The following is a 25,785-nucleotide window of genomic DNA, read 5'->3' as shown; positions in this document are numbered from 1 at the left end:
CTTCTGATAAAATTTCCAAATCTAGTGAGGATGTGAAAATTGCCCCCCTCTACCCACTCCAATAAATAATACTTTTAATTCCAATACCATTCGAAAGTTACAGAAGATTTCAAAAATGGCGATTTCAGTTTTTATATTTTTTCCGTGATTTTACTGTTGATCAAGAGTTTCTAAAACGAGTCTGATACATCATAGAAACTCTCGATTGATACCAAATTGTAGATAAATTCATCCTCTACGAGCTCAGTTGTGTAAAATCCATCTTGAATCACTTTTCCCTATCATAGTACTGCCAAAACCGTTAATATGATGAAAATATCTACAATTTCAGGATTTTTTTCAACAATCAAATCTCACTCTACGAAAATATTTTTTCATAAATCGTTTACAGCAGGTGAAAGAGAAAATTATATTGTACATTTGAAGATCAAGTAATGATTGACGAGCCGAGAAGAATGAAGTGCAGCATGATTAAATCTGAGCATTGTTCCAGAAGTTATAAGTGTTTAAAATTTTTATCCTTGAGGTGTCCTTAAGCGCGTCTCTCCACTAGGAAATACTGAAATGAAGTGCATCTATCGGGTGATTCTCATAGAACATAATCTTATGAACTTATGTCATTGTGCGAAATATCAATGTGAATACTATGTAGTTGGTGATGATGGTTGAAGCTGGAAATTAGGTGTTTTTCATAATACAAGGAGCATTGTTGTCAGGTGTACCTGGAAATCTATATGATATAGAGCGCTCTATCTGATCTCAGATTGTAGAGCACAAAAATACGCCCAGGGGGATTTTGAATTTTACATCTAAATGCTAACGATCGGAAGATATTGTTGATCAAAAACTAAAATTCATCAAAATTTATTTTTTCTTCAAATTCCACTCATTTATGAAAAATCATAACCCAGTACTCATTGGAGATAGAGAGTTCCGAATGATCTCATTTTATTCAGAATTTCGTATTCTATAAAAAAGGTGAAAGCAAATTTTTCTGTCCGATTACGAGATTTGGCAGAAGAAATAGCTGGAAACTGGAAAATGAGCCGAAAATACGAGGTTTTTGGGCCACTCTGTATCTAGCACAAGGAAATTTTGCATGAAGAAATTGGTTCTGGACTTCTCTTATGTACCCAAATAATATAATTATTGAGAAATCAGAACTACAATATAAATTGCAAGCACATACCCTTTTTTATGTCTATATTGACTGGACTAAAGGGAGTAACAAGATTTCATTGTCCTGATATATTGTTAAAATCATTTGTAGAGGTAAAGAGGTCAATGAATTAAAATTCTGATATTGAAGACTCTAGAAGACTCAAGATCAAAGAAATAGACAAGAAAGCATAATGCAATGTTGCCACCGTCAGTTATTTACCTATTCAAATTCAAATTTATTTACAAAACAATACATAATTAATGTATCCACAGAGATGTCAGCCCAGCATCTGTGGTTGGTATACAAACATATAATAAATTGAAATTAAATTGTCTTGTACTTACATTTTACCGACTAGCAGTTGAAATTTCTAAGGGATATATAATTTCGTACTTTGTTGGAGAATAATATGCAATTACTGCTACAGTACATCATGTTTTTTAAGATCGGTATTTGGACGATTTTGAGATTTTGAATTGAAGATATTGAGTTTTTTCAAACCCGAAATCGTCATGAAATCACTACAGTTCTTTCTTTCATTGACGTCGATGTAATGCATCTAAGTATTTGTTAGTATGTTATTTTATGACTTAGAAATTATTATGATAATAAGATACATTATTGTATTATTTTGAAAGATAGAGTGTGATTTATGAATCAATTGTGCGGTTTCCAGAAAAAATTAATAATAGCAGTCTCACGATTTTTCAAGTGAAAATGAAGTTTTTTTAAAAATGTAGGCTACTCGTATTATAATAAGCTTTTATTATTTGTGTTTCAGTTTATATCAGATTTCCGTCTGCGACCAATAATCCGAGTGTTCCTTAAACCGTTTATAATGTTCTGTCCAGTCGACTTCTACGACTCTGTTCTGCTTCCCGTGCTTGCTCAATTCACCCCCTTTAGTAAGTATCACTATTCAAATCTATATAAATAAAAATCGAGCCTCAAATTTTGACATTCAGTAACTTTTTTATGTGTGCACCGAATTTGATGTTTTTTTTAGTTGTGTTCATTATGTTCAGGACCAACGCTTACATGCAATCCTTATGGGTGAAGATTTTTGTGAGCTGGCCACACACACAAATAAAAATCAGCTGTTATAATCATTGCGTCATACAACATGCGTCGGTAGATAGTAGACAAGACAAGGCCACACACAGAAATAAAAATCAGCTGTTATAATCATTGCGTCATCCTTAGACCAGTTACAGAATAGACACGCTGGGAATTCCAGCCTCTGATGTCAACATCTACTGCCAAATCCACCCATCTTGACGTCACAATAGTGACGTCATACATCGTATGGAAAACTTTCAGATTGTGTCTATTTCAGATTCATGGTGTTTTTAGGTTATTTCTAGCTACGGGCAAAAACGATATCGGTTAAGTTATAATGTGTTATGTGATATCGGCTTCAAAGTATTAATGTGTTTTGAAAATAATAAGGTACGGTAGCCTACAAAACTAATTTATTGTCATGCTGCAATGAGTGAGTTCACTTACATCATAACCAGGGATAATAATTATTACAGTTACAACTTACAATATTTATGTGTATAAATTTTAACTTACGCATGCAAAGATATTCCACTTTTTTTTCTAAAAATGTCAGTGGAATTATATGCTGCGCAGGAGATTACCATTTTTATAAATAATAATTACATAAATAAATAACAATCTGCTATGGAAAACAAGCTATGTTTAACAACAATGTTAAACACCACAAACACTTACACAACAAACTCAAAAAAGTTTTCTATAATTTCTATACGATGCGTGACGTCACTGTTGTGACGTCAAGATGGGTGGATATGGCAGTAGATGTTGACTTCATCGACTTTCATTATGAATATACAATTGGCCGTGTCTATTGTATAACTGGTCTAAGGCGTCATCCAACAGCCGTCGGTAGATAGTAGACAAGACAAGGCCACACACAGAAATAAAAATCAGCTGTTATAATCATTGCGTCATAAAACAGCTGTCGGTAGATAGTAGATAAGAGTGTGTGCTTCTCCATAACCGCTCCATAATGTATTTTATTCTAAACGCCCCGACTAAAAACAAAATGATTGTTCTATGTGTAACCATCCAGCAGTGCGGCCTCGGGTTAAAGACTTACATGCTCTAAAAACATTGCTCTGTTTCGAATAATATTGTGCTGTCTTCGGTGTTTAGAATTAATTGATTTTTAGTAAATTATTAAATGAATATATAACTAAGCACAAAGGAGACATAAATGTAAATACTGATTGTTGGATAATTTTCATAAAAAAGATATGCATCAGATTAAGCTAAGGAGACTTAGCTAAGAAGCTAAGCTAAGAAGATTAAGCACACCTGAGGAGGCGCGGCTTGATGATACAAAGTGTTAATCTTATGGAGATTGCCTTATCACACTGTTCCACGCCATACCCAATTCACTGTGTGTGAGTTCTTCCATTCAAACCAATAAGCAAGAAGCACCTGGATGCAAAATTCTACATCGCGCCTCCTCAGGTGTGCATCCAGCTAAAGTTTTTCATGAGATGCATTAACTATTTGGCGGTACGAAGCTCGCCGGGCCAGCTAGTATATTATAACAAGATGACAGCATTCGTTTTTTAAAGATTGATCATTTTATTAGTTGGCGTTTTAACGGAGTATATCATTTATAGCTCTTGACCATGGAAAGTCTAATTTTTAGATGAAGTAATATTATGGCCTGTCAACATTTGAGATTCAATTCTTTACTCATGCCAATGAATTCAGTTATTCATCATTTATGGATATTATTTATTTGATAACAATTTTTTGGAGTATTTAATAATAATATACTAGGGGTATTCACAATGTTGGAGTTAGCTGGCTAAGTCGAGCTATTCGCTATCTCCAGCTATTTGCTAAGTCTGTGTTAACTCAATGCTATAGGCTAGTGGTACGTTAGAAAAAAATTAACAGACGAGATAGCAGATAGCGCAAGTTTGAGTCCGCTAACTCTAGCTACCTCTTTTAAAACGGCAGCCATATGTTTATAATCTTACTTTTTCAAACCTTAGACCTGTTATAGAATAGACACGCCCCATTCTATATTCATACTGAAAGTCGATGAAGCCAACATCTACTGCCATATCGCTACATCGTGACGTCAGCATCGGATAGAAAACTTTTCTGTAGAGTTTGTTTACATTGTTTTCCATAGCAGATTGCGTCTATTTCAGTGGGAGCGCAGCGGGAGTTCACCATTCTTATGAATAATAATTTACTTTCATCTGAAATAGACACAATCTAAAAGTTTTCTATGCGATTATGACGTCACGATAGGGCGATATAGCAGTAGATGTTGGCTTCAGAGGCTAGACTTCCCAGCGTGTCTATTCTATAACTGGTCTAAGTTTCAAACTAACTTCAAGTTACACAAATTATCCGCTTGGATCGCTACTGCGGTTAGCTAATAGGAGATGATTCTAGATGGGGCGTTCACAATCCAGAGTTATCAAATAGCACTTTAGCTGGCTAAAACAACATTGTGAATACCCCTATTATTATAGTTTCTAGCTCGTATAATTTGAATAATGCATTGAAACATTTCAAAGTTATCATTTTTGAATATTTAATCATGATGGGAGCTCCTCATATCTCCCAGTTCTCAAATTGTCTTGTGTATAGAACATAACCTAATGTTTAATTATGTTTTAAAGGTAGAAGGGAAGGTTAGGGAAGTTCGGGTTTGGCTTTAAATGACAATATTTTAATATTATTCGAAATGTTTTGATAATTTTAAATAGTGAACAAAATTAACGAAAAGTTGAAATACTTGCACATTTGAAATACTAGACACCCATCATGATCTGCTTGCTTGCTGATAACTAAGGTTATATAAGTCTGTTATGTTTTTTGTAAATCAATGGATATTATCAATATTGTTATGTGCACTGATGTCTCGTCTCAATTTGAAAATAGTATTTCAACTTCAATATTACTTTGAATTAACCTGGAAATTCTACATCACAACAATATCTAATTATTATTTAGTACTTGAAATCCGATAAGAGGTGTTTCTAGAGGAAGAATTTCAACACCTTCACTATCAAACTGATCAGACTAAGAGATACTGTATGTTTCTAATGTAGACTTGTTCTAACTGTGATTAAACATTTATTTTATACGTTTTCTATTTCAGTTCTAAATAGACTGAATAGAAAATGGCAGCACATGACTGATCTATTGGAAGCAGGAGGAATCGATGATGAAAACGCTGACGCACAGGTAGAAATTCCTCAATTATTTTATAAGTGAAAAAGGTAAAAGTAATAAAAAAATCATGATGATATTAAAATTATTGATGTGTTATTTTAAACTAGACATTACTCTCTCTTTGAAAAAAACAGATTATTCTTCGTCTTTATTGAAATTGGCGATTCAAAACTTGATTGAAATAGCTTGTATATATTTTTATCGAGTGGGTCAGTATTGGTCATATAGCCGTAGTAAGGAATTCAGTAACCATGCACTCATGTGTTGGTTAGCAAAGATGCTGAGAGAGATATTAAGAAATTTCCAAAGTACAGTTTTTTGTCAAGTGTTGAATACTGAAAAAATTATTCATCATCAAACTCCAATGACCCTCTCATTTTCCGGTTTGAAGCAAGGAGACCCATACATATTGAGAATGTGGAGATTGTACCTACTTTCACATTCGTGAGAGAAATTCTTTGTGTAAATTTTATTCCTCCACAATTGCATTATCATTCTTTGAACTAGTTCAATTCTAAACGAACAGAAGTCATATTTCAAAAAATAATACTTCTGTTTGTATAAGAACCTCCATTCAGTATTCTGACTAAACATTTGTCTTCAACTTGAACTGTTTTGTTTGTTATTTGAATTGAAATTATCTTTTTTCATGAATTATCATTATTTACATGTAAATATAAACAATGTCAATACAAATCACAAATAATAGAATTATAATTTATAGTATAATTTATTAAATTGTATTATAATTTATAACTTATACGGTTTGGTTAAACGGTTTGGTTAAACTTTATCACCTTATCATTAAAATCACTACTTGTATGGGCTTCTTTATTAAAAACAATATAAAAACATGAAGTTTTTACTTCTTTTATTTAAAACATTTCAAGTTTTCAAGACACTTCAAAACTAGTTTCGTTTGAAATGTTTCAAATAAAAGGGTACTTCATGTTTTTAATAACTTCATATTGTTTTTAATAATCACTGTATCACTTTGTATATTGTCGTTATAACTATAATCCGTGCAACCTTTGTTTGCAGTACGGGGCTTTATGGCCAATGCTATTCCAATATAACAATAGGAGCACACTGTTGTCGTTTTTATGCTGATTGAATAAAAATGCCTATGTTCTCTTTTCCACACTTTTTCTCACATAATTAGCTCACAGACTCTCTGGATTCTGTGAAATCTGGCAACACTGAACTCCATAATAATAAAGATGCAATTCCTTAAGCGTGTCGAGACGCGCAGCTATAAGCAGGCGTGTCAATACGCGCGCTGCTATAAGCCGCCCGAGACGCGTCGTTACAGCAGTGGCGGCTAGAGCACATAACCTATAAATTGATTTGATTCGATGACTCATTGGATTCTTATGTTGTATGAACGTTATGGCGACAGATGAATTAGATGTGTTGGCCGCTATATTGTTTTTTGATTCATATTTAATGAATCATCGAATCTAATGAATTTATAGGTTATGTGCTCTAGCCGTGACAGCTCTAACCATGCATAAATATAATGCTACAATCTGAGGTTTGCACATTTAAAAGTGATAGTAAATGAAATAGCAGTTGACTGAGAATGAGTGTTTGACAGGAATGCCTAGAGGACATGCTGAACCGACAGATCACGCGGGAGTTTCTGGACGTGATGAAGGTGACGCTGGTGGGAGGAAGCGGAGCGGAGGGGGCAGGAGGGGCGACGACAAGTGGGGGCAGTCCGGCCATGGACGACGAACTCAACACCCGGCTGCACGCGCACACGCAGGAAGTGATCGGCGAACTGGGCATGCGCGTGCTCACCTGTCCACACATATCCGAGCCTGTCGTGTCCTATCTGCTCAGGTGAGTGGAGCTTAGTTGTATTGCATTGGAGTAATCCTATTTTTTGGACATGTAATCAAAATTTGGGAATGGAATAGTTTTGGGCCAAGCCTGTTGTTCCTTCCCAATCATATTTATATGATTTGTTATTGTATCCACGTATAAATGAATGAATATTTTTACGCTACTCATCTAGCATAATTTTAGTTTTACATTTATTTATAGTTTATTCATGTAGAGTGCTATTTTGTTCGACATACATGTTTGTTGAGGAGCTCAGGGACAAACATTTTAAAAGGTTTGGACAGTCATTGTTTGTCAAACAAAAAATTACTGTTTTTCCAAACATTTTCAGTGTTGACAACTGTAAAACAGCGTTAAAACATAAAACCTGTTCTTCCCACTTGCAAATATTTTGTTTGGTGACGCGTCAACACTGGCCACGGGCAAATATTGTTTGTCAAACATAATAAAATTTGTCCTAACTGTTTCAACAAACATGTTTGTCGAACATTTGTTCAGTGTGGACACGGCTTTAGGGTATGTTAGACTTAGTGGAAATTATCATATTGTATAAGTTAGATATAAAAATATATAGATATACAAAATTCGATAATAATTATTCAAATTACGAAAATAAAATTATAGTTAACTAATAAGAATTTAATTTTGGTACACTGCTCACAACAATAGTGTCGTGACCTGTATTTTATAGACCTTGGCTATTAGCGACTATTGTTGAGAGCAGCCATTTTATGGGGCCCTAGTTCACCAATTTTCAAATTTATCAGCTGTTATCACTATGGATTGAACAACGTGATGTGTTATTTTTTAATATTGTTCAAGGGATATTGCTTGGCTTTGAATTGTAATATAAATAGTTCCGACAGAATAATAATAAATTAGATTCCAACTAGGAGCTGAATTGTTGATTTTTAGATTCAATTGATCGGGAACTTAAAACTCTTTGAAATGGCCTCGCATATTTCTGTCTTGTCCCAATGCCTTTTGAATCATAATCCTTGATTTACAAGAAAAAGAACAGTTTTAATAATAAATAAATGAATAATTAAAGGATTTATTATTGAAATTTCATAATTAAAAAATTGAAGACCTGAATTCACATATTATCTGAACTAGAATATTGTTTTTAAAATGCATAATCTTGTTACGAGCAAATTAACTGCAATAGCGGTCCAAGCGGATAATTTGTGTAACTCAAAGTTTATAACCTCACTTTTGCTACCAAATATGATCAAACCAAATATGGCCGCCGTTTTAACAGAGTTAGCTAGAGTTAGCGGACTCAAACCTGCGCTATCTGCTATCTCGTCTGGTAATTTCTTTCAACTTACCACTATACCTTTGAGTTAACACATACTTAGCAAATAGCAGGAGTTAGCGAATAGCTCGACTTAGCCAGCTAACACCAACATTGTGAATACCCCCTACTGTCTTCCAAACTGCTACTATTCTCATTATTTATTATAAGAAGATTTAATGTTGAACTTTAGGAATTTTTTTTTATTTTTGCCATTTGAAGGAGAAATCAAGAATGTTTCCAATTGCATTAAAACTGACGGAACTGTTTATTATTTCTGCTTGAATAAAAATATTTTGTGTTGTAAAGATAAGGTTTTACTTTATCCACCACACCGTCAATTTCAATGCAGGCTACATCAAGCTCTAATCATTCTTTAATTCTATATTCATTGAATTTTCAATGATATGCATTTCAAACTCAAATTTATTTGAATAGAAAATTTATTCCCAAACGAATAGTTGATATTACAATAAAATACTTCTAGAAAACATCTTCATACAAAAAAAAATCTATTGACATGAGATTAGTTCATTTTATTTCAGTATAAGATTTAATAGTTGATTGAATAAAAACTAAAATCTAGTGACTAGCAACTAGTTATTGGTTCTAGCTATAGAAATAAGATACTACAACTGACTCCTAGCATTTGCTTGAAAATTCCTTAGAACTAGCAATTATCTTTTATTGAATTGACGTATTGTGCATGTGGGCTTGCAGTTGCGTGGCGTGGAACGACAGCACAGCCAGCCTGAAGGCGGTGACACTGGTCGGTCCAGTGGTGCGCTTTCTGCTGCAGGAGCGCCAGACGAGCGCGCACTTCGCCCGGCAAGCGCTCACGCTCACGCTCTACGCGCTGCAGACGCACGGCCAGCATGACGCCAACCTCGGCTCGCTCCTCATGCTCGGCACACAGCTCTACGAAATGCTCAGGCCCAAGTACAGCGACATCATCGAGGTAATCACACACAATATCATGCAGAAACTTCTAGAAAAATACCACAGCGTAAAGCCCAAAACGTTCCAAATTCTTATATTGAACAACAGTCTATGTAGCTAGGATATGTCACTTTCACATTTTCGAGTTTCACTACAATTTACAATCTAAAACAAACAAAAACCACAAATTTAAAAGTTTAAAATACTTTTTCCTCCACCTACTGTCTAAAGAGCCTACTTTACTCCCTAAGTGTCACTTTACTCCCTTTGTCCTAAAAGTGTCACTTTTTCGCTCTCGGTAGGAAAAAAAACAGAAAAACTCCCTAGAGCGTGAAAGTAACTCCATTTAAATAACATGGGAAGCATCTCTATTTTAAAAACTTACATTTTAAATAGGTTAGAAGGTCTAAGCTCAGATGAGGAAGCATTTAGAGTAGCCTCGGGCTTCACCTACTAAATTCAATACCTCAACCAGACATTATTTGATCAATAATATGTAATATATATATATATATATGTTTCATGCTAAAAATATTACAAACTTCATATCAGTATACTATAAAAATGTATAAATTTTTTTGTTATATTCCATGTTATTCTAAATACCAACTAACGAATATTTCTCATTAACTAATCAAATTTGAAACGGGAACTTCATCATAGTGTTGTAGATTGTAGTCGAGTCGGCGGCCATTGTTGTTACAACTTCTGCCGACAGATAGCGCTGTCGGCGGTGAACTGCGTCAAGGTCTATAAAATACAGGTCAAAATACAATACTATAAAATACACACACTATTGTTGTGAGCAGCCATTTTATGGTGTCTTTATGGCGGTACATTTAAAAATCCAATCCAATTCAATTTGCTCATAACAATATTATGCATTTTAAAAACAATATTCTAGTTCAGATAATATTATGTGAATTCAGGTTTTCAATTTTTTAATTATGAAATTTCAATAATAAATGCTTTAATTATTCATTTATTTATTATTGACCGAAGCGAAGCTGAGGTCTTAGTTTCGACTCGATCGGCTTTTGTCTGTTTGTTTGTTTGTACCGCAGTTACAGTCGCAGTTATTGTCCGATTTGGATGGAATTTGGTATGCAAGTTCTTTGAAACAAGGCACAGAAACGTATGTGTAACGATTTTTGATAAAACCTCTGGTTTTTTTTATTTAAAAAAACCTTAAACTAACCTCAATCCAGAAAGGATGTGTCTTTGAAGATACAGCAATTCATTTTAATACTTTTTCGCATCTATTGTTAGGAGCACATGGTGACCAAGTTGGTTAGACCGTGGCTTCTCACACTGTAGGACCCCCAGGTTCAAATCTCATTCCTACCAATTTTTTTTGCAGATGATACTAATTGTTTTATCTTATTCTAATAATATATCATTATAAAATAAATTATTATGATTAGATAGAATTATTAAATTGAATCATCTTATTATAATTATTAAATTGATTTATCAAATTAATTGGATAAATTATTTTAAAAAGATATTTATTGTATTGGAGTCCAATACTGCAGTTGTGGCATATAAATAATAAATTGAAAACTCCATATGAATACGTAGGCTTTGTTAAACCTGGTGCTGGTACTGAATCAGTTCTGAATAGAGATAATATTGTGAGAGAAATTGAAAATGATGATATTTTATTAATATTTTGTGGCACCAATGATGTCGCAAAAAATGAGACAGCAAAAGCTATGATGGGTATTAAGGATACAGTGCAATATTTCAATAACAATAAAATAATTCTGATTGACATACCTAATCGTTATGATCTAGTGAGTTGGTCATGCGTTAATAAAGAAGTAATAAAAACAAATGAATCTATGAGATCTATTGTCAGAGAGCATAAAAATGTTGTACTTGTGGAGGCAGGCAATGCTGATAGAAACTTTCACACGCGTCATGGTATGCACTTCAATAATTGGGGCAAGAGGTGGCTAGCAGAGAAGATTTGCAGAACAATCGAGGATGATGACACAGTGTCTGAGTGTGTTGAAATGCTCATTTCTCTAACTGATGACTTCTCTTCATCTCGGACGGTAAATGAGGGTTCTAAGGACAAAACAGATGATTCCTCTCTATGCGGCTCACCAGTGGACCTGCTTGGAGATTTGCTCTCTCCTGTGACTGTGCCAGAGTATAAATCTCCTGATTCTCCAGTGTTGCTGTTGGACCGCGGGATTTTGAGCCAAGATGTCGGAGTTGGGCCGCAGTCCCAACCAATCTCTCCTGCATTACTTCCGGGAAACGAGCTTCACACAGTGGAATCTCCCCATACTTAGGAGCGGGCAACACTCAGGTTTCGGCGGTGAAGGTGGAGGATGGACAGTCTAATCAAACACTGGTGATTTCACACATTAACATACAATCTATAAAAAATAAACTCAACTCTTTAGAGGTTTTTAATCATAACACTTCATGTGATATACTTTGTGTTAATGAACATTGGTGCACACTTGATGAGATAGATTTGTATAAGCCTGCTGATTTTACCGTGGCAGCTAGTTTTTGTAGGTCTACTCCCTATGGAGGTTCAGCTATTTATGTTAGAGAGTCTTTCAAGTATCCTCTCACTGTACTAAATATTGACTCCTTCTGTGAGCCCAAACAATTCGAGGCAGTTATGATAGCCTTACATACAATCAAATTGATAGTAGTTTCTGTTTATCGGTCCCCTCATACATCAATTGAGGTCTTCACAGATAAGCTGTCTCAACTCTTAGATTTTATTGATGTTACTCCTAAATACTGCAAATATAAGATTGTAATTGCCGGTGACATTAACATTGATCCTAGAGGTAAGGGCTCACAAACATTAGCTTTTCTCAACACATTGAAGTCTTATGACTGTTTTTGTATCAACTCACTTCCCACAAGATTAGATTCATGTCTAGATAACTACATCTCAAACCTTCACCCTACAACGTATACATGTGCTACAAATCAACCGCATCTATCTGACCACTTAGGGATAGTGTTGACGATTTCTAGCCTGACTCCCTTCAGCACTGGAGAAGTAGATGATGGAATTGCGAAAACTAGCTATAAGTATAGAGTGTTGAATGATACCAGTATAAACAAGTTAAAACGTTGTTTGAATGAAGTTGATTGGTTTGCAACAATCTGTACAGATAATGTAAATTTAGCATTCAATAATTTTATGCAGGTTCTGTCTAATAATTTCAAAAGATGTTGTCCTCTTAAAACTAGAAAAATCAGCCTCAATAAAAATGGTCAAGAAAATAGCAGTGCAAGGAACTGGTACACTCCTCAGTTGAATAATATTAGAACTCTATTAGATTTTAGCCATATGAAATGCAAGACCAATCCTGAACTATTAGAAAATCATAGAAGATTGAAACAGCTCTATAGAGATCAAATAGATTTGGCTAAGAGAAAGGCAAATGATGATTTTATATTGAAATCTAATAATATGTGCAAAGCATCCTGGAGGGTTATAAATGATGAAACAGTGCGACTGCCAAAGAATAAGTTACAATCTGAACCACTTTTATCTGCTAAAGAGTTAATGATTTTTTCGCAGGAATTTCTAATATGATTTCGGTTAAGGAGTGATAGTTGCAACAATATTGGTTCTATTGATATTCTATCTGCATCTGGGTTGAAGCCTCAGACAAATCAACAGCCGTTTGTGTGGTGTGTGGTTGAACCAGACGTTATTTGTACGATTGTTTCAAGACTTAATAATTCCAGGGCAGAGGATGTTTTTGGATTATCCAATTTTGTTTTGAGGAAAATTATAGATGCCATCATAGAACCTTTAACATTCCTTATAAATTGGGCTCTTGGAGTAGGGGTGTATCCGGATTGCTTGAAAGTCACTGTGACAGTACCAGTATATAAAAAAGGAGATAAGAACAACATTAATAATTATAGGCCAATTTCTCTGGTACCTGTCATATCCAAGATAATGGAAAGCGCAATAAAAATTCAAATTGAGAAATATTTTGAGCAGAATAGATTGTTTCAGTCGGCGCAGTTTGCTTTCAGACGTAATTTGAACACTACTAAAGCAGTTGAAAGCGCTGTGTCTTTTATTATTGATGGCTTTGAAAATGGTGAAGAGGTTAGTGCTCTGCTTTTGGACCTTAGCAAAGCCTTTGATATTGTCCCACACAAGCAACTTATAGAAAAACTGCACTACTATGGATTGAATGGTAATGAGTTGTCACTTTTCATGTAATATCTCTCTGACAGATTCCAGTATGTGAAAATGGGTGAGCAGAAATCTGATTGTAAGAAGGTCTCAGGAGGAGTCCCTCAGGGCTCTGTACTGGGTCCTTTCCTGTTTATAGTATATATGAATGATCTTCCCTCATACATCCCTTATAAAACTGTTCTCTATGCAGACGACACGACGCTTCTGTGTTCAAATAAGTCTTCTGAAATAAATAAAATTATCACAACATTTATGACCAACAGAGCCAATATTTGGTTCTCTGCAAATAAGCTTATGGTGAACGAGAGCAAAACAGAATCTATATTGTTTGGTTTGAGTAGAAATTGTGAAAAAAGATCAGTAAAACTACTAGGGATTAACCTTGATTCCAAACTCACTTGGAGTACCCACACTGAAGCTCTTTGCAGTCGCCTATCCAGAGTAATATTTTTATTGAAGAGGTTGAAATTGTGTACTAGTGCTGGTTTAACGTTGATGGCATATTTTGCTCTTTTCCACTCTCATTTACAGTATGGCACCCTATTTGTGGGGCAATTCAAGTGGTGCCAGTGACGTATTTTTGTGTCAGAAAAGAGCTCTGCGAACCATTTTTAATCTTGGTAGAATGGTTTCCTGCAGGCCATTCTTTAAAAGAAACGGCATATTGACTCTGCCCTGTATATTTATGCTGCAAGCTCTGACATTTGTCAAAGATAATCTGAGGCAATTCGATCTAAGATGCGATGTACATCAACACTTTACAAGAGAGCGTAAACAAATAAATACCGGACGGGTACGACTTTCCAAAACACAAAATATGTATGTATATATCGGTATAAAATTATTTAATAAACTGCCTGAAAGTATCCGTGATAAAAACTCTAGATCGTTCAGGTACGCAATTTCCAAACTATTCAAAAATAGGGCTTTTTATTCGATTGAGGAGATGTTGGCAGCTGATATTTCATGTTAATATTTGACCTCTATTATAATATTGTTATTGCCAATTAGAAATATGACTGTATATAACTGTGAAGATACTAAGTACGCGGGACTGTTGGCTGTGATAGTATTTCTCTGTTTTGAGACCTACGTGAAATGTATGTATAATGTATATGTTTACCTGATGACTTTGTCAATACATCTATTTGTTCACGGCAATAAAAACATTTTGAATTTTGAATTTGTAGAAAGAAATTTGTATGTAAAGGTATAAAGGTTAATTTTGTTTTTCTTTTTGTGTAGTTGAGAAGTTGATATTGTGGTAATTATTCATATTGAATGGAAAAGACTAAGAAATTATCAAAAAACCACATATTTATTGATACTTAGAAAGACCGGTTTCGGTGATTACACCATTATCAATCTCTAATAAACTCTGATAAAGACCGAAACCGGTCTTTCTTAGTATCAATGAATCTGTGGTTTTTTTGACAATTTCTTAGCCTTTTTCAAGGTAAAATTAGTATGTATTTGATATAAAGGAACCTCCTTGATAAGTCCAGTGTCCCTTCAAAGAGTGTCTCTAGCACTTTCAATGAAGAAAATAATAGATGACATGGCTAAATCTTCACAATATTCTGTACTTATTGTACTGGCCCTTCTCATTAGATTGAAAGTTTTATTCATGAGCGAGGTCTACTGTTCGCAGAACTACTAGTTAAAAACTGTTCTTATTCTTGTAAATCAAGGATTATTATTCAAAAGGCATTGGGACAAGACAGAAATATGCGATGCCAATTTCAAAAAGAGTTTTAAGTTCCCGATCAATTGAATCTAAAAATCAACAATTCAGTTCCTAGTTGGAATCTAATTTATTATTGTTCTGTCGGAACAATTTATTTTACAATTCAAAGCCAAGCAATATCCCTTGAACAATATTACAAAATAGCACAATATCAAGTTGTTTAATCCATAATGATAACAGCTGATAAATTTGAAAATTTGTGAACTAGGACCCCATAAAATGGCTGCTCACAACAATAGTGTCATGACCTGTATTTTATAGACCTTGAACTGCGTGATTACAAGACAGCTGTTTAATTTTTAAGTTATGTTGTAACACATTTTACTGGTCACGTAAGTTTTTAAAAATTATTTTATTTGCAGTTTTTATAAAAATGAAGGTGAAGGAAGAATGTTGTGTACATCACGAGTGAAAAATGTTTTTCTCCCTCAGAAAAATTGTTGTCCTCGGCTTGGCCTCGGGCTTCAGACTTTTCCCTCAAGGAGAAAAAACAGAACTTCTCACTCTAGATATACAAATAACTATTACAATGAATTGAGCCAATTTTTTATTACAAACAACTATAAAAGTCCAAACTTTGAAGAAAATAAAACATTTTGAGACCAATCTAACACATTATTATGTATAACTTACTAGATGTGTCTCGATTCAAAAATCATATATTTGCTCCTTAGAAATAAAAATGAAAATCTTAGTGCCCTTTTTTAAAATTGTATGCTGGATTTTTATTAGAGAGTAGCCCTAACGAAAGAAGAATTTGATTGCTTCTTAGAATATAAAATGATTAGGGAGAATCGAAGAAATAATAACGCTGATCTATTACCATTTCATCTTCATGTATTCCTCAAAAGCCGAGCATTTACGGCGAAACGCAGCAATAGATTTTGATGAAATTTGACAGATATGTTCCTTTTTGAACTTCGCGTCGACTTATATATAATAAATTTTGCATTTAAAGGTTAATGCAAAAGGAAAAGTAGTGTCCTTTGAACGCCAATATTACCTTAAAAATCAGACTATAGAATTATGGCTGGTACACATATAACCACACCGAGCCCGCGCCGAGGTACGGCCGAGTGAGAAAACAAATGCTTTCAAACGTGTAGGGACACATACTACCGCACCGCGTCAGCACCGTCACCGTGTTTGTTGTCCGAGCCGTGCCCGCGCCGTCACCGACTATTTTAGTTTACTTGTTGACGGTTACGGTGCGGGCTTGTTTAACATAGACAGTGAAAAACTTATTGGAGAGGTACGGAATTTTCCAGTTTTGTACGATCAAAGTGATGAGAAATATGGTTGAACGAAAAAATAATTTAAACCAAAAGTAAAAGTAGAACCAAATAAGTTAAGCCTAAGGTATAATAGACATAATATAATAAATTATAAAATAAACAACAAAAAGTATAAAAGAAGGAACCCGTGACTGTGTCTTAAATTTTTAATTTAATACTAATTCATTACGTTTAGATACATAAGGTAGAAGATAAAAATTTTATTGCTGATATATATTTCCGATACATGACTGATTGTGGTATTGTTATGTACCGAAATATATACCAGCACTATGATTCTCTTCTGTGTATACAGGTAATCAGTTTAAAATTGAAAAATACAAATTTAAATCGTATGTAACAAGCTTTAATAGTTTTATAACAATAGTTTAACACAATCATAAATCAGACCACACAGAACTGAGACAATAGCACTACAGAACTGAGATACTGCTGCCGCTCGGCTGTCGAACGGATATGTGTGTTCTCCTTCTCTCCTACCACCATCACCGTGTCGCGGGCTTAGCTCAGTCGTACGTCTGCGCGGGCTCGGTGCGGTTATATGTGCCCCGACATTAATTCATAATAAATCAGCTGTCGAGTGGGTTATTAATTTGCATTCAATGAGTCATGCAATTGATAACTCACAGCGTAGTATTTTTTCCCGACTTTTCTGTGATTTCAACTCGTTTAGCTTTTGATGATAATAGCATAGTTGTTTTCAACAAATTATTAGCATTGTCGGTACAACAACCCAAGCAGCCATTAGTTGTTTACACACCAATATCTCGCCGACACGAGAAGTCGGGAGATAATTTACTCTGATGGACAGTATTAGAGGAGGCTGTGATTTATAACTGCGCGAGGTCTACTGTTCACAGAACTAATAGTTTTCAATAAGCGATTTGGTTGTAATTTCAATCTGCAGATCATAGTTAAAACTCAGTTTCAACTTGGACTTTCTTCTGTATGTAAGTAACGCATTTGCGGCCAAAGAATTCTATGAGATTTGGCAGGAATATTCCTTTTTTAACTGCGCGTCGATTTATACACAAGGTTTTTTAAATTTTTCATTTTAAGGTTGATATGAAAGGAAAAGGAATTTCCTCCATACTCCGATATCACTATAATACTAGGCCTATCATATAATCTGAAGATAGGATTAACCAGACTATAGAATTATTCATAACCAAATGGATTATTCATTGCATGCATTACACAAATGTCTGGAAAAGCCTATTCGTTAGTCTGTAAGATGTCTATTTCAAATTTAATGTGGATGAGAAAACTGTGTGAGGTCTACTGTTCACAGAACTACTAGTATTTTATCAATGATTGTTATGAGGGATTAAACTTGGAAGGGATATCAACAAATACTTCTTATTGTCATTCACAATAGCTATAGGTAGTTTTTCTTTTCTGTTCATGTTTTTCTAGGTTATGAAGCAGATTCCGGACATTAATCTTACAGATCTGCAAAAATTTGATGATAAAATGCTGGAAGAAACACGAAAAGGAAATAAAATTGATAAGGCGAAGAGGGAAATGTTCAAGAAACTCACCAACCCGGTTAGTATCCTCCTATAATATGCTCTTTACTTTTGAAATAGCGTAACAAAAACAAGATTGGTGGTTTGGAGATGTAAATGTAGAACCAGAGGGTGAATAATGAAACATCAACACCGTCTTCACTCATTGATTCAAACACATATCCTGATTCGTCATATCAGCTTGTGGTCCAATTTGGATTAATAAGTTTTCCATTGAACTCTTTTAAAACTATTGTACTTCCCAGTAAATTATTTTAAAAGTAGTAAGAAATTTATTTTCTTTGGATGTCCTTCAAAGGAGATCATCATCGTCTTGAAGAATAATATTTTATTTGAAACAAACTTCAATGACAATCATATTATATCTTTTTGTGTATTGAACGCCCATCGTTTCTAATAACATGGACTTCTTGTACCAACCAAAAGTTCCCTTACAATGGTATCAATCAATTTTGTTGAATTGTTTAGCTTATTGGCTGCAACATGGGTCAGCTATTCAGACGGAAAGCGTTCATCCGTGACTTGCCTAGGATTGAAGCACAATCGAAGAAAATCAACCCAAATCTTCTGGATGAGGCGGACCCTGGCATCAAGCTTTTCGATCACATGTAGCAGAAGGACGCTCCTTCTGAAAAAGAAGGATCACCCTCACACTGAGATACACATCAAAAACATTGATATTAAGGCGACTGAATGAGATATTATTATTAGCTTCATGTTGTTTATAACAATTAATTGAACGAATTGAATACAAATATACTCTCTCTTGTTTAAGAGTAGGCACTGATCTGGTAATTTTAAAAATATTGTAAATAACAATTAAATTATCATTGTAATTTTGTGAATTAACAATTGTTGTCTATCTCAATGAAAATCTATATTATAACTTATTTGATGAATCGAAAATAAAAAGTAATTGTTGGAAAGGTCTGACACAATTTTAAATATCTAGCCCAAACGCCAGGTATCCGCTTTCCAGGTCATTCATTAACATGAGTGGATAGCAAGGGCAGTTCAATGAGTGCTGCTACACTAAATCTATTGAATCGAAACGAGACTATTAAAACATCCCCCAATTGTCAGCAACTAGACCAACATTATATTATATCTCTGTAAAGTAGGGCCTTGTTGTTGATGGAAATTCCTTCAACCGTTTTCTCAAATTTGCAGTGCAGGATGATTCTGGCTTTTTTTATTTAAATTCCGTTCAATTTATTGTTATGAATTGAATAGCAATTAGACAATATTGTAATCATGATTCTCTCCACTATTATTGATATTGTGTAATTGAAGAATCAGTCGAATTATTGTAAACATTTTTAAACTTTTGCTATCAGAGTGTTTGTTAATCATGTTGTGATATTTTGTTATATTGATGAACAATTGCTACATGTTTATTTTATTTGTAAAACAAAAAAATATGTGAAAAGGTTCTTGGTGGAATTGAATAAATTTTTCACACATTCCGAAAACTCTCAAAGAGTGATAATCCTTCCTAAGTTATTTCAATTTATCTTGCATGTAATATTTATTTTGATCGATTGGTTTTAATTTTTGTGCGTTTCTTAGCTGTTTCTGAAACAGTTTTCCTGTTTCTTGGCATAGTATTGAATACAATGTGTATAAATTATGTAAGTTGTAATTTGTAAATGAAAATTATTACAGTTGTGACTAAAATGTTATTATTATTTTAACTTCAACAAGCCTTTGATCAGAGTGTGCATAGATCGAATTTGTAGACAAGACAAAGATCATGTCTCAATAATTGAAAATGTTTTTCCAATGATTTGTTATAGAACAGAGTGGTTATTGGTACCATATTCTTAATTTTCAATGTGCAATAATCTATGTATTAAAATATTGCTTAATCAATATCAAGTAAAGGCCATACAACGTACAAATCTAGTCAGGCTCGTTCAACCGCCATCAGAGAAAACTATAGCCTATTACCAGAATGCAGTAGAATATATTAAACTTTTCTATGTAATTGCATTATCCCATAAATTCGGGAAATACTTTGTTATTAAAATCTATGATATTTTAAGGGTATATTGGAGCAAGAACCAAAGAATAAGCTTACGTTGTGCTTGTACAGTTTTATAGTAGGCTATTTGTAGCCAATGAAAACATTCGAGATTTGAGGTAACACTTCATTGGTCATTGAGATATTTATTTGGAAAAATACAAAACGTGTTTCTTCCAAGTAATTCATGTTCATTTTAATTTTATCTTATCAGATTTTTCTGTATGATAAATTTGTTTTACTGGCGCTACTCCAGTATTCAATGCTGTAAAGCAAATGCTAATATAATTAGGGAGTAGTATAGTGCACAATAAGAATATACTTTTTGGGATTCTACTGATAACATTCTCTATATTATGTGACACGAAAGTACACCTGCTATCCAGGAGCATTCCAAGTATCTTCACTATACCTAAATTCGACCTTTCCATAGGTTTAATTCAAGAACGAGCATTGGCTAAAAGATCAAACGCTTATTTTTGAACATAATCATATTAAATTTATTTTTATTCACACTAAAGTTAATATAACTTTGCGCCACATCATGGTTATTTACATTCATGCTCACCTCTAAATTTGCATGGCAATTATCGCTGAACATTAGAGTGATATCATCAGTACTGTATGACAGTGATAAGGGAACTTGTCTATGTAACTATATTGGATATCATTAATGAATATTATGAAAAGAAGGGGCCCTTATAAATATAGATCCTTGCGGTACCCCTGTAAATAACTTGTCCCAATTAATTGGATTTAGTAACTTTAATAGGCTATAATATTATTTACCGTGGCAAGCAGCACATATTATTGAAACACATTTGTGAGCTGAATAATTTATGGCTTGGCTATTTCCTCTTATTCCCAATCTATAGAGCTTATCTAAAAGAGTTTTAATATTGTTGTAAATGTGCTTTTGTAATATTAACACTTTATTCATTAAAAGTTTACATTGAACAAAATTAAAAATAAAAATCTGGTATGGCGCACTCACACAACTTTCCTCGCCGTTATGAGAATTGATCACCTGACGCTAGTGTTCACGCGCATCTCAAGTCTACTTATAAACAAAGATCTGAGCCAGCTGGTGACAGGACAATAACGCTGGAGACATACGAGGTCTACTATCTCTTCATAGTGAATCATTTAATAGAATCAACAGTTTGCAATTGGATAATCACATTTTCTCGAATTTCGAGCTTATTTCCAATTTTAGGTGAAAATGTTACTGAACATTAATTGTAGAGATTTTTATGCTCGATTTTTTCCACTTGAAATTTTTTGATGAAATTGTATCTGAAGCCTGATAATTGAGAATTTAAAATCAAACTTTGCATAGGTAGGTCGAAGCTCCTGAAATTTTTACAGATATAAGACTTGTGGTAGTTGATAGAGCTTATCAATGACTTTTTTAGGTATAAATTTGATCAAAATCGTTGGAGCCGTTTTCGAAAAAAACCATGTTTTTGACAACATTTTAGCCATTTTATCCGCCATCTTGAATTGCATTAGATCGAAATTGTTCGTGTCGGACATATTTTAAGGACCTTAAGTTCCAAATTTCTAGTCATTCCGTTAATTGGGAGATGGGATATCGTGTACACAGACGCACATACACTCATATACACACACATACAGACCAATTCCCAAAAACCACTTTTTTGGACTCAGGGGACCTTGAAACGTATAGAAATTGGGGTACCTTAATTTTTTACTTTCCTTGCCCTATTACCATAGGTAAGGAAAGTATTGCTTTCCAAAAAAAATTAAGGTACCCTGATTTCAAGTTTTCTATACGTTTCAAGTCCCCCTGAGTCCAAAAACATGATTTTTGGGTGTTGGTCTGTGTGTGTATGTGTGTATGCTTCACAGCATCTGTGAACACGATAACTCCATTCCTAATCAACCGATTGACTTGAAATTTTAAACTTAAGGTCCTTATACCATAAGGATCCGACAATAAGAAATTCAATAAAATTCAATTCAAGATGGCGGATAATGACGAAAAAACCATGTTTTTCACGTTTTTCTCGAAAACGGCTCTAACGATTTTCTTCAAATTTATACCATGGATAGCTATTTATAAGCCCTATCAACTGGCATGAGTCTCATTTCTGGGAAAATTTCAGGAGCTCTGTAATATTATTGAGAAAAATGGCGGATAATGACGAAAAAACCATGTTTTTCACGGTTTTCTCGAAAACGGCTCTAACGATTTTCTTCAAATTTATACCATGGATAGCTATTTATAAGCCCTATCAACTGGCATGAGTCTCATTTCTGGGAAAATTTCAGGAGCTCTGTAATATTATTGAGAAAAATGGCGGATAATGACGAAAAAACCATGTTTTTCACGGTTTTCTCGAAAACGGCTCTAACGATTTTCTTCAAATTTATATCATAGATAGCTATCTATAAGCCCTATCAACTGGCATGAGTCTCATTTCTGGGAAAATTTCAGGAGCTCCGTAATATTATTGAGAAAAATGGCGGATAATGACTAAAAACCATGTTTTTCACGATTTTCTCAAAAACGGCTCTAACGATTTTTCTCAAATTCATACCCTGTATAGTTATTTATCAGATCTATCAACTGGCATGAATCTTTTTCCTGGGAAACTAATGGGGGGTCCACCCTATCCTTGAGAAATGGACTTTGTAACCTCCATCTCGTGCATGAGGTAGGTAGGTAGGTAGAGCAATTTATAAAAAGTGCACAGTCATAGTCAAGATATTTCATCTGTAGAACAGCTGTTTTGACGACTTCAAAAAAAATCATCTAATTTCACAATTATTTACACAAAGGAAAAAGTACTCTGAAAACAATAATTATAATACACATATACAGTAGTCTGATCGTAGTTGCAAATAATATGTTGCCGCCAATAATTGTCATGATGTTATTCCCTTAAATTATTCTCGTTTGAGAATGAGGCTTACAGTTCAATGAGCAAGGAAAGTTGTGTGAGTGTACCACACCAGATTTTTTCGGAAAGCAATACTTTCTTTACCTATGGTAATAGGGCAAGGGAAGTAAAAATACACAACTTTTAACATCTCTCATAAAACTTCAACTAGTTATTTACGTTATAAACGTTCGTGGGTAAAACAGTCACCTTGGCAACCGTGTTCACATCATAAGTACCGTATCCATGTAAGGCTAGCCTACATCAATATTAACACAATCGAAAAAGTCAAAAGGGACTTACAGGCTTGATTCAATCACCAGTCTCCTTTGAATTATGTAGTGCAGGGCACGGTATTTCATCTAAATACCGTGTTGCAGGGTTGCAAAAATCTTTTCTTTCTATCGGAATTTATGAATATTCAGTTATTTCTCAATTAGAGAATTTGTTAGGAAATTATGAGAATTATTGGTTTTTCAGCCTATTAGTTCTTTGAAATTTGAAACAGAAATGTTAGAGAGAAGCCAACAAACATTCCATAATATCCAACCCTATCGAGTATGAATTTGCTTGAGAAATGTAGAAAAATCCTTTGAAAACTCAATGAAAAACTTGAGGAAAGAAACCCTCTAAAAAACGCTTGGAGAAAGCTGTAAAAGCGTTTATATTGGGCATATTATCTTTGGCCTTATTCTAAAGTTCCCTTAGGACGAAATTTCTAAACCCTAGCTGAACTTCTGTACCAAGTTTGAATAACATTTTCTCAATTGATTCTCGAGAAATGTAAGAAAACGCTAGGGAACGCAAGGTAGACACAGTAAAACTGCCCATCTAGGGCGTATCCTTGGCGTAATTCTGAATTCCTTTCAAGACAAATTTCTTGAACTTTGCTGAATTTCTGTACCCAAATTTAGTAAACCGCTCAAAGACCGCGGAACTTGGGCGTTATTCCAATAAAGGCCCTCCCAATAACATTTTTATACCTCAGCTAAGCCTGTGTATGTACCAAATTTAAACATTATTTTCTCCTAATTAGTTTATGAGAAAACGCAGATTTTGGGCGTATCTTTGGACTTTTTTAAAATCCGTTTTTAGTGCGCCTCTAGATGGCGGACTTAACATACATGATAAATTTGAACGTATTTGGTTCAATCGATTTTTAGTTCTGTTGATTATGAATCAGTGCGATGCAATTTCGCTTTTATATATGTATAAATTATTATATTTTGTAGATTTAAGCAATAGGTTCAGCTAAATGACTTTAGAGCAATACTTCAATTGGAATTTCATCATAACCAATATAGACTACATGATTTATTCTTCAATGTCTTTATTAGTACATCAATCTTCTCACTTGATTGCGATAGGTAGAAAAATACCTTTTTCTTGATAAAAATCTGTGAGCTTGCATTCACCCCTGCTACCTCCTATACCTGTCCTATCTTGGACCCATCTAGTAAAAAATTCAGCTAAACTGAATTGGAAATTACAAATTAGAAGTTCAATTAAGTTTTAAAGGTTAAAGAAAAGTGTTAGGGAGGTTGCGTTTTGACTTTTAAATGGCAATGTTGGTATATTTGAAATATTTCAGATAATAAAAAACAAATTCAATTCAATTTTCTCTCCATCCATGACCAGTTTTTACACTGGATAGATTTCGTCATAAGAAATGAAAAAATCTGGTGTGGCGCACTCACACAACTTTCCTTGACGTTATGAGAATTGATCAACTGACGCTAGTGTTCCCGCGCAACTCAAGTCTACTATTTTAAGATCTAAGCCAGCTGGTGACAGGACAATAACGCTGCAGACACACGAAGTCTGCTATTTCTTCATAGTGAATGATTTAATAGAATCAACAGTTGCCAACAGTTTGCAATTTAATAATCTGATTTTCTCGAATATCGAGCTTATTTTCAATTTTAGATGAAAATTTTTACTGAACATTAATTGTAGAGATTTTCATGCTCAATCTTTTCCACTTGAATTTTTTGTTTAAACTGTATCTGAAGCCTGATAATTGGGAATCTGAAATCAAACTTTGCATAGATGGGGCGCAGCTCCTGAAATTTTTACAGATATGGGACTTGTGGTAGTTGATAGAGCTTATCAATTACTATTTTAGGTATGAATTTGATTGAAATTGTTGGAGCCTTTTTCGAGAAAATCGCGAAAACCCCTGTTTTTGACAACATTTTCGCCATTTTAGCCGCCATCTTGAATTGCATTTGATCGAAATTGTTCGTGTCTGATCCTTATAGTGTAAGGACCTTAAGTTCCAAATTTCAAGTTATTCCGTTAATTGGGAGATAAGATATCCTGTGCACAGACGCACATACACACACACACACACACACACACACACACACATACAGACCAATACCCAAAAACCACTTTTCTGGACTCAGGGGACCTTGAAACGTGTAGAAATTGGGGTATCTTTATTTTTTTCGGAAAGCAATACTTTCCTTATACCTATGGTAATAGGGCAAGGAAAGTAAAAAAACGTTCATGAAATTTACACTAACTATCGTCGATAGGTACGGTAGGCGCCTACTTGCATATTTGAAAATATTGCAAACTAGCAGGTAACCCGTTT

General features: G+C 34.2%; 1 protein-coding gene across 2 annotated transcripts in view; it reads left to right on the top strand.

Moving 5' to 3' along the window:
* Positions 1 to 19,939, top strand: part of LOC111062009 (exportin-5-like) — a 47,352-nt gene extending 27,413 nt beyond the window's left edge. Inside the window, exons 16-21 of one of the 2 annotated variants that reach the window (XM_039424094.1) lie at positions 1,944 to 2,067; positions 5,328 to 5,413; positions 6,999 to 7,246; positions 9,267 to 9,504; positions 18,145 to 18,276; positions 18,726 to 19,939. In XM_039424094.1, the coding sequence (XP_039280028.1) occupies positions 1,944 to 2,067; positions 5,328 to 5,413; positions 6,999 to 7,246; positions 9,267 to 9,504; positions 18,145 to 18,276; positions 18,726 to 18,869 (972 nt within the window). In that variant the 3' untranslated portion in view covers positions 18,870 to 19,939. The remainder of the gene's footprint in view (positions 1 to 1,943; positions 2,068 to 5,327; positions 5,414 to 6,998; positions 7,247 to 9,266; positions 9,505 to 18,144; positions 18,277 to 18,725) is intronic. The other variant, XM_039424095.1, reaches the window with a different exon arrangement.
* Positions 19,940 to 25,785: the final 5,846 nt, after the last annotated feature.

This window comes from Nilaparvata lugens, chromosome 3 (genome assembly GCF_014356525.2).
Source record: "Nilaparvata lugens isolate BPH chromosome 3, ASM1435652v1, whole genome shotgun sequence".
NCBI classification, from domain to species: Eukaryota; Metazoa; Arthropoda; class Insecta; order Hemiptera; family Delphacidae; genus Nilaparvata; species Nilaparvata lugens.
The sequence above is the reverse complement of the archived record's forward strand: the minus strand, read 5'-3'. Positions and strand labels throughout refer to the sequence as shown.